The 9,243-nt window shown below is 44.0% G+C and overlaps 1 protein-coding gene across 1 annotated transcript; it reads right to left on the bottom strand.

The window, feature by feature from the left end:
- Nucleotides 1–868: 868 nt before the first annotated feature.
- LOC109196163 (PAN2-PAN3 deadenylation complex catalytic subunit PAN2) lies at nucleotides 869–5,996 on the bottom strand. Its single transcript, XM_019349500.2, has 11 exons — nucleotides 5,357–5,996; nucleotides 5,090–5,259; nucleotides 4,884–5,001; nucleotides 4,284–4,615; nucleotides 3,978–4,074; nucleotides 3,745–3,861; nucleotides 3,500–3,619; nucleotides 3,273–3,401; nucleotides 3,047–3,146; nucleotides 1,615–1,708; nucleotides 869–1,253 (listed from the first exon to the last, which is right to left on the bottom strand). Exons 1-11 carry the CDS (start codon nucleotides 5,645–5,647, stop codon nucleotides 998–1,000), a joined length of 1,824 nt encoding a protein of 607 aa, XP_019205045.1. The 5' UTR covers nucleotides 5,648–5,996; the 3' UTR covers nucleotides 869–997.
- Nucleotides 5,997–9,243: the final 3,247 nt, after the last annotated feature.

Below are 9,243 nucleotides of genomic sequence, written 5' to 3'. Positions count from 1 at the left end.
GTTCTACACTCCTTTATGGTAAATATGGACAGAACGGATGGTAAACGGATAAATGACATCATCTCCATGCAGTACCAGAAACATCAGGTAGAGGGAACCGTTACATTCAGAATCAATAAACATGATTTGGGAAGGCTTGAGAATCATTGTGTGATATGAGAGCCGTGAACTCTCAGAGTATCCTGAACTGATATCTGAAGGGCACTTCTGCAGAAGTAGTGAGAGGGTAACTTGGAGAGAGTTATAAAAAGCTGCACATCTTCTGGCTTCCTTCAGACAATGTTACTCACTTGTGAGTAGTCCGACTTTCTCCTCTTGCCAGTGCAGGTTTCTCTCCTTCAACATTTTCAACACTTTTTCTGCGGTAAAGGTATTTCCTTATCTACAAAAATTGGGGTTAAAGATATGAAGATTGTATGGAGATACCACATGGCTGTTGGTTCCAAATGATTCAGATTTCCTGTGTGATGTACTTAATTTTTTTACACAAGGTTTCCAAGCAAATATAAGTGAAATAAAAATATTGTACTAGTAAATGAAACCTAATGCCCTGCAATAGCAACGACAACATTATACCAGAAATGGTATATGCATTGCAACATATTCAAAGGTGGATGGTGAAAAGAACGAACTAAATTCATTGATAAATGTAAATGATTCTCTGAACATCCATGGATTATGGTTTCAATCTGTTTTAACCAAGATTTTCATGGATTCATACACATTCTCCACTTCCTGGTATCAAACAACAAACATTTTACAGTGCTCAGGATGACTTCATTTACATGCAACAATTTTGTCTTTTTCTTTCTAAAAAAAAAAAAAAATGCTTCAAATTCACATTTTGAATGATCACTTTTCTCCCCTGTAAACCTCTCTGATATAAAAAGCTTACATTTAGATATGATAAAAACAACTGAGTCACTGACTCAAAGCAAATAACTATAAAATATGATACAGAATAAGCAGCCCGAGCATCTTCAGGTCATGGTGTTGCTCACAGTCCCAGAGGGAAGCACAGCAGCACCTGTGGATGGAAGGAGAGTGCATTCAGTCCACTCAGACGGACTATCTCGCATCCAAATCCGGGACTTTCCAGTTCAGCTGGAAGCCTTTGTCGTAGACTTCGTAGAGCACCTTCGTCATGTAATGATTCCCTCCTTCCTGATACAGCTCCAGGTACTTCCTGTAAAGCTTCAGGGCCGTGCATGAGTCCTCCGTGCTGTCGTGGGTTTCTCCCTGGATGTTGAGGCCTGTGGACATGAAAAAAGGTCAGGAATGATTCAAATGAAAGTGTTCAGCTTCAGATTAGTGTGGATATGAGGAATTAACACGCACGCTTTAGTGCATGAACTCAAAAAAGCCTCTAAATACTTTAGTGTTTAGATTTAATTCCAAGATGGTTTTGATGACAACTAAAACATCATGAACTCTACTGACTTAATACTGAATACTTAACTTAATACTGACGGTAATATGAGCGGATTATCCCGTTTACATAATTACCCTCTAATCCCTCTCACAGTAATAATGTGATTTAATTCGATTACAGACTCATATTTGGATTATTTGGATTTGATTTTGTTTTTTGTTTTTTTATTTCTACTAACTGACCAAGAAAATACCAAGCAAGGAATTTCAGAGAAATCATCCTCTTGTAGGGCAATCGGAAGAGGTGGACAGTGTCGATAACTTGATCTTTGGGAACCTTAAGAAACAGAAAATAAAAAACATTAAAATTACAGCACATCTAAAAAAAAGAAAATCACATCTTTAAACTTCCATCCATCCATCCATCTTCATCCGCTTTATCCGAGGCCAGGTCGCGGGGGCAGCAGCCTAAGCAGAGAAGCCCAGACCTCCCTCTCCCCAGCCACCTCCTCCAGCTTATCCGGGGGAACACCAAGGTGTTCCCAGGCCAGCCGAGAGATATAATCTCTCCAGCGTGTCCTGGGTCTGCCCCGGGGCCTCCTCCCGGTGGGACATGCCCGGAACACCTCACCCAGGAGGCGCCCAGGAGGCATCCTTGTCAGATGCCCGAACCACCTCAACTGGCTCCTTTCGATGTGGAGGAGCAGCAGCTCTACTCTGAGCCCCTCCCGGATGGCCGAACTTCTCACCCTGTCTCTAAGGGAGAGGCCAGCCGCCCTTTGGAGGAAGCTCATTTCTGCCGCTTGTATCCGCGATCTTGTTCTTTCGGTCACTACCCACAGCTCGTGGCCATAGGTGAGGGTAGGGACGTAGATCGACAGGTAAATTGAGAGCTTCGCTTTTACACTCAGCTCCCTCTTCACCACGACGGACCGGTGCAGCGTCCGCATCACTGCAGCCGCAGCACCAATCCGTCTGTCGATCTCCGGCTCCCTTCTCCCATCACTCGCGAACAAGACCCCGAGATACTTGAACTCCTCCACTTGGGGCAGGAACTCATCCCCGACCCGGAGTGGGCACTCCACCCTTTTCCGGCTGAGAACCATGGCCTCAGATTTGGAGGTGCTGATCCTCATTCCCGCTGCTTCACACTCGGCTGCGAACCGTTCCAGTGCGAGCTGGAGGCCTTCACCTGATGAAGCCAACAGAACCACATCATCCGCAAAAAGCAGAGATGAGATTCTGAGGCCACCGAAGTGAAAGCCCTCCGCCACTTGGCTGCGCCTAGAAATCCTGTCCATAAAAATTATGAACAGAACCGGTGACAAAGGGCAGCCCTGGCGGAGCCCATCACCCACCGGGAACGAGTCCGACTTATTGCCGACAATGCGGACCAAACTCTTGCAACGGTTGTATAGGGATCGAATGGCCCGTAGCGATGGGCCAGACACCCCATACTCCCGCAACACCTCCCACAGGACACCCCGAGGGACACGGTCGAAAGTTTACCTTGAAAACCTCGGTGGATGTTAGGTGAAATTTAATGGACTGGACACAAGCACATTACAACCCCACAAGGTTTTTTATCAGAATTCATTAAATAAGTTTTGAGTTATCCTAGAGTCCTGGAAGAGCTGGTAGAGGATGAAGTGATTCCATCTCTGGATTAAGCGACCTAGCTCGACTGTTCCCGTTGTCTCCTCACAGTTTGAGAGGATCAGGCCCATCTCTTTGGCTTCAGGGATGTTTCGAAGTGCTCTGAGGAAGTTGCTGGCCTTAAGGAAGAAGACATTGGAGGTTATTTTGGGCAGTTACCACAAAATGAGATTTCAATGTAAAAGCCTTGCAATCCCCAAAAGATTGAAAATTTGCTTGTGGCTAAAAAAAAGGAAGAAACGTACCTGACATGGATCTCCTTGTGACAAATCCAACATGTGAAAGAGGAAGCCGAGTTCACAAGCCAAACAAAACTCCTTGTGGCACGAATGATTCTGAACAAGGCAGCGAACTGGCTCCAGGAAGTATAACACCTAAGATGCAAACATAAAAGCCACATAGAAAGTTTTACAAATTGTCTCATATTAACAATAAAACGTACCAAACACATTGTGAATCTTCAGCTTCTTACCTGGATCATGCAGTTACAGTAGGCGTTGGGAATCTGCGGCTCCAGGCCAGCAAACAACGTCCTGTTGTAATGTTTGAAGTCAAAATCTTCCCGTCCACATTTAGAGTATTTAATTGTCACCTGAAGCACAACAAACACATCTTCATCACATGTTTTGGAAATCAAAGCTTGTAGCAATCTTATTGTTACATCTTATAATTAACTGTATCTCTATGAACACCAGGGTGAAACATAGCAAGTCCAACCTTTCTGTACTTTTCTGGAACAGTGTGAAGGAGCGGCTCTTCATCACTCTGTGTTGGAGATTCAGGGACATGGTTGTAATAACCATGACCAGGTGTCCCTTCTTCGTTGGCAGGGACCTGCAAACAACAAATGGGAAAAAACTTAAAATACACCACGTGGAAATGGGTTCAACTTTTTTAAAAATTTGTGATAATATTGTAAAAATGAGAGTTTAAAACAGTTTTTTACTTACCTGGTTACAGGGGCAGGCGTAAGGATTTTCCACATAACTGTTGAAGCCAACACTTTCAATAGTTTGTGGGATTTCTGGCTCCATCCCAGGAGCCCATCTGTTGAAAAGAAACATGTTTTAGATGGAAACCTTTAATGGGAGCTACATGAGACTCTCATTTTGAGAACTGCTTTTAAAATATTGAGCAAACCATTTATGTCAACTGGGGAAGACTCAACATTATCTTACAAACTTTTATTGGATCTGACAACAATATTTATGCATGCTCTAATGCAAACTCTACAGTCTCATTGGTGATTATGTTACCTTGAGCTGGGTGTAGCCTGGACAGTGGGGATGGGAGAGCAGGGCCACAGGTTATGATTCCAGGCCAGCTTCATACCTGTCTGTGAGATGATTGCGAGCCGTGACGTGTAGGTAGGAATGAAGCGCACGAAGAAGGGATCCACATGCACCCAAAGGGGGGTTGCAGCTCGCATCCTGCGGAGGTCATACACCATGAGGAAACGTTCATTCGGCCCTCGGCTGGAGAACCCACTCACAGCCAAGAGGTTTCCGTGAACATCAAAGTCTGACAGGCCGCCAGGAAATGCATCAAACTTTTGTGTCCTAAATGTATGCAAGTCTCGAAGGGTCACCTGTTATCAACAGAGGGTCAGTGTTAGAGTGATATAAACCAAAGCTCATCAAACTGATGCAATCAGGTGATACTTAGAAGGGTGCCTAAAGAAAAAGAAATGATTGGTCTGATGCATTATTGTCACTCCAGGTGCCTCCACTGTGAACTGTAAGGACAATCAAGACAGCAGACAGTCAGACACCCGCTGTGAAGTCCGGTCTGTGATGTGCCAGTGTTGTAAGCATAGATAGTTGTGGATTTTGATAAACATAAGCCTGGTGTCTTACTTTTTGAGTTTCTTGAAGTGTATTCAAGTCAACTTCAGCCACATAGTTTTGTAATCCCCCCATGAGCAGCATGTTATCAGTCATGAGGAGACTGTGCATATCAGCTCCTTCTTCCATCCTGCCAAGCACCAAAAATGGCCATTAATTCAATAACATAAGGAAAAATTTCACAGCTTCAGGTCATCCACAATCAATGTAAGACTTACCAATAATCAGACATGACCAGGCCTCCACAAGTGTAACATCTGAGGTTGCATTTAGAAAGGAAGAGCACGCCTGTGTCCAAACTCTGCATGTGTCTGATGGCATCAGTTGCGTGCACTTGGAAAGAAGAGTAGTGTGCCATTGTAGGTCCAAGGAAGGATTGTACATGACCCTAAGAGAAGAGCACAAATATAAAATATTACAGAGTGCAACGTTTAAGGTGAATGTAGAAGAAACAAACTCTGCTGAAACATCATTTTGGCTCTTACCGTGTAGTTTCCCATCCAGAGCATTTCCCGCTGCAGGTCAAAATGTGTTGCAGTGACCGGGATGCCAGCTTCTGAAACTTTACTGTGCAGCGCAGAAAACATCCCCTTCTTTACGTGCACAGGCTTAGGAACGGTCACAGCCAGCTCCTGTGTGTTCATTCCCACATCTTGGTGGAGGTTTGGAATCAGATATGAGTTCATGGAGGGCTCCAGTCCCCCAGGAGTCCACTGAGGAGACCAGTGAGGAGTCCAGTGAGGAGTCCAGTGAGGAGTCCAGTGAGGAGAGTTCATAGTCCTGCGATGGTTGGCCCAGTATTCACCTAATCTTGTGTTGAGAGCTTCAAAAATCTTCTTGAGTTCAGCTAAATCAGCCTGCAGAGGAACAGCAAGTGAAGAAAACTGGAGTCCAGATCTAAAGTTTGCTGGAGAGAGCCAGGTATTTAACCTCCACTGGGATTCAAGGCGGTCCTAAGAGTTGTTGACTGTCCCTGTATTCGCTGTTAGGCTCACAGGTTTCAGGGTCTGAATCAAGGTGGGTGTGGCCGAGTTTACATGAATACAGGTGTGAATTCTTTGGGAGACGTGGGCATCGTGTCATCATTAAGCCCACATTAAGGTGTCAGTGGGGGGTTGACCCAGTTTTTGCTTGTGTTATTCTGTTTTGCAGTGTTATTCAGTAAGTGACTGGCTGCTCCTGTATGGGATTAGAATGATGCCACTTTATCCCATAGTCCAGCCAATGATGCGATTCACATTCGTATATATGCAGCTAATCAACGTTGACAGCCTATGACAGCGTCCTTATGTGCCAACACCGGTGTTTTAGCTAGCAATAGTGATGGTAAATTCGATTCTTTTTACTGAATCGAGTTTTAATGAGTCACTCACCAAAGTGAATCGGGTTTCTTGAGTCATTTGAGTCACTGAGTCAGTTGACCAGAGGGTGCAAAAGTGTATATTTTCACTCAAACTTAATTTGTTTCTCTTTTAATGTAAATTCTACTGCTAAGATGAATGATTGTAAAAGAAAACAACTATTTTCTTTAGAGCAAAAAAGAGCAAAAAAATTCTAAAGGGAACATTTATTTATTTTTATTTTATTTTATTGGTATTTTCCTTAAATGTGTCAAATATATATTTTCTCATCTAAATGTCCACTGAGCTGTGAGCCAGGGGGCGGTAAAGCGCCTTAACATTGGTTGCCAACCAAGAAGAAGAAGAAGAAGCTGTGAGCCAGGAGGGAGGGGGTGAGTGAGGGAGTGATTCGTAACAGGAAGGGAGGGGGTGAGTGAGTGAGTCAGTGATTCGTTCAACTCGTTTGAGCTGTGAGCCAGGAGGGAGGGGGTTAGTGAGTCCTGAGTGATTCGCTTATGCTATGATTCAGCACAGCAAGGGAGGGGGTGAGTAACTCAAATGTGCTGTTAGCATGCTAGCTGAGCGATGCTACTGTGAACTGAGGAGCTTCGTGTCCAAATTCATGGGCAGTTTTCTGTTTGACGTTTATTCAGCTGTGTGAAAACCACCCGGGGGATTAATAAAGTTTTATTTTATCTAATCTAATCTAATAATTTTAATCTCAGCCAAACCGATTTACTCACGAACAAATAAAACACTGAAAAAAGCCAAACAATAGCATTTTTAGGTTGTCTAAGTGACTTATATACAGTATTACGTTTAACCTGAGTAGCGAAAGTCCGCGGTGATCTGAAAATGATGTGCCGGGAGTTGTGCCGTTCTCGGCGGCTTCAGTGACTCTCGAGCTCTGGGCTAGCTATCGAGCTGGTGGGTAACAGACGTCTCCGAAAACGTCGAACCACTTTTGCAAATATGCGATATCTTGATAAACCGAGCAGATATTTGAAGTTTACACACCCACATTCTCGCCTGAAAATATGTTAAAAGTTTATTTTGTGACCGAGAAAGAGTAATAAGAGTAATTTTAAAACTTAGTAGCGGCCACCATTGCCGGAAACTGGAGTTTGGCTGGGCTCTGAATTCTGGGATATGGTGGGCCACGAAGGACACACCCGACCCATCCTTCAAATTCGGGGAAAAGGAGGACGCATTTCTCGGCTGCATTCGGAGGAGTCTACGAATTTGGACAGCCTTCGGCGCGTCGCAATCGGTCTACAAATGCGTCCTCAGGAGCATGCAGCCCATGAATTTGGACACGACCATTGTCTTGATGTGTGATGTTCTACTCAGGGTTTTTTCTTCCAGTTCAGAGCAGAAATGTTTTTGTTAAGAAACTGGCTGTTGTTTTTTTCCCCACAATTTTAATTATGGTAAATGGCCTGTATTTGTATAGCGCTTTTCTAGTCCCTAAGGACCCCAAAGCGCTTTACACAACCAGTCATCCACCCATTCACACACTGGTGATGACAAGCTACATTGTAGCCACAGCCACCCTGGGGCGCACTGACAGAGGCGAGGCTGCCAGACACTGGCGCCACCGGGCCCTCTGGCCACCACCAGTAGGCAACGGGTGAAGTGTCTTGCCCAAGGACACAATGACCGAGACTGTCCAAGCCAGGGCTCGAACCGGCAACCTTCCGATTACAAGGCGAACTCCCAACTCTTGAGCCACGATCGCCCCGCTAGATATATTTGTACTAATGGAATTAGTTTGCTAACAGCAACAGGGATGAGTCAGTGAGTCAGTTGCGCTTGTGAATCATGATTCACGAGTCAGTAAAGTGATTCTCGAGTATTGAACGATTCGTTCACGAATCGAACATCACTAGCTAGCAAAGCGGCCAGGGGTCTGCAACCTTTAACACCCAAAGAGCCACTTGGACCGGGTTTCCACGCAAAAGAAAACACTGGGAGCCGCAAATACTTTTTGAAATCTAAAATGAAGATAACACTGTATATATTGTTTTTTTTACCTTTGTGCTTTGTGTGAACAACTAAAGTAAGTAAGTAAAGTTTATTTATTAAGCGCTTTTCACAGACAGGCAGTCACAAAGCGCTGTACACAAAAATTAAAATAAACAATACAATCAATAGACATTATACACAATGTAAAAGATCAAATGTAAATAATGTAAAGAATATAAAATACGTAGATCAACAATAGGCTTGTTTGAACAGAAAAGTTTTTAACTGCTTTTTAAAAGAATCCACAGAGCAACTATAGAGAGAGCAACACACCTTATAAGGTGTGTTGCTTATAAAATCCATGAAGTGCTACAGAGAAAATTACATTTTATCTATGCAATTAACACATTTTTAACTCTTAAAGAAATATAACAAAAGGAAAGACACCCAGCTGAACTAAAATGATCCATGTAGCAAACAAAAACTGTTGTGAGCCGCCACCCTTTTAAAAAGTAATTGGAAAAAAAGCACTATGCCGCTAAAAAAAAAAATAGATATTTGCAAAATTCTGCCTAAATATCTATTTTACCTTGTTAATGTGTGTGGCGGGGCGTGGTCTGCAGTGCCGCTGAATGGGAGTCAGACGCACCTGAGCGGCACCCGCAATCACGCCTCGCCGCCTTAAAGTCTGTGCTCTCTCTGCTGTTGTGTTATCAGGCTGTGAGCTGAAAAGCTACAGCCGGCTGTATGCGTACAGCAACCGTGTGTGAAAAGTGGTCAATAAAGAGATGCTGAAAAGCATGTTCATGCAAACATCGTCGGGTCAGCCGTGATATGTTTACAATGAGACTTCTGGTCCCGAACCTCTGCTCACAGCGTCTGCAAATCGGTGTTTTCATCTTTACGCAGGACTGTAAGCTGTCATCTGTGAGGCGTGAGCCGTGTTTGTTTTTAACATAGTTCACGGTTGAGAACAGCTGCCGACATAATGTGGATCCGAAGATCCATAATTGGCCTATCTGGGGTTGAAAGCCTCGATAAATGCACGGCGTTTCGGCGGGTACACC

Source organism: Oreochromis niloticus, linkage group LG20, assembly GCF_001858045.2.
Source record: "Oreochromis niloticus isolate F11D_XX linkage group LG20, O_niloticus_UMD_NMBU, whole genome shotgun sequence".
Classification (NCBI taxonomy): domain Eukaryota; kingdom Metazoa; phylum Chordata; class Actinopteri; order Cichliformes; family Cichlidae; genus Oreochromis; species Oreochromis niloticus.
This window is presented reverse-complemented; position numbering and strand designations above follow the sequence as displayed.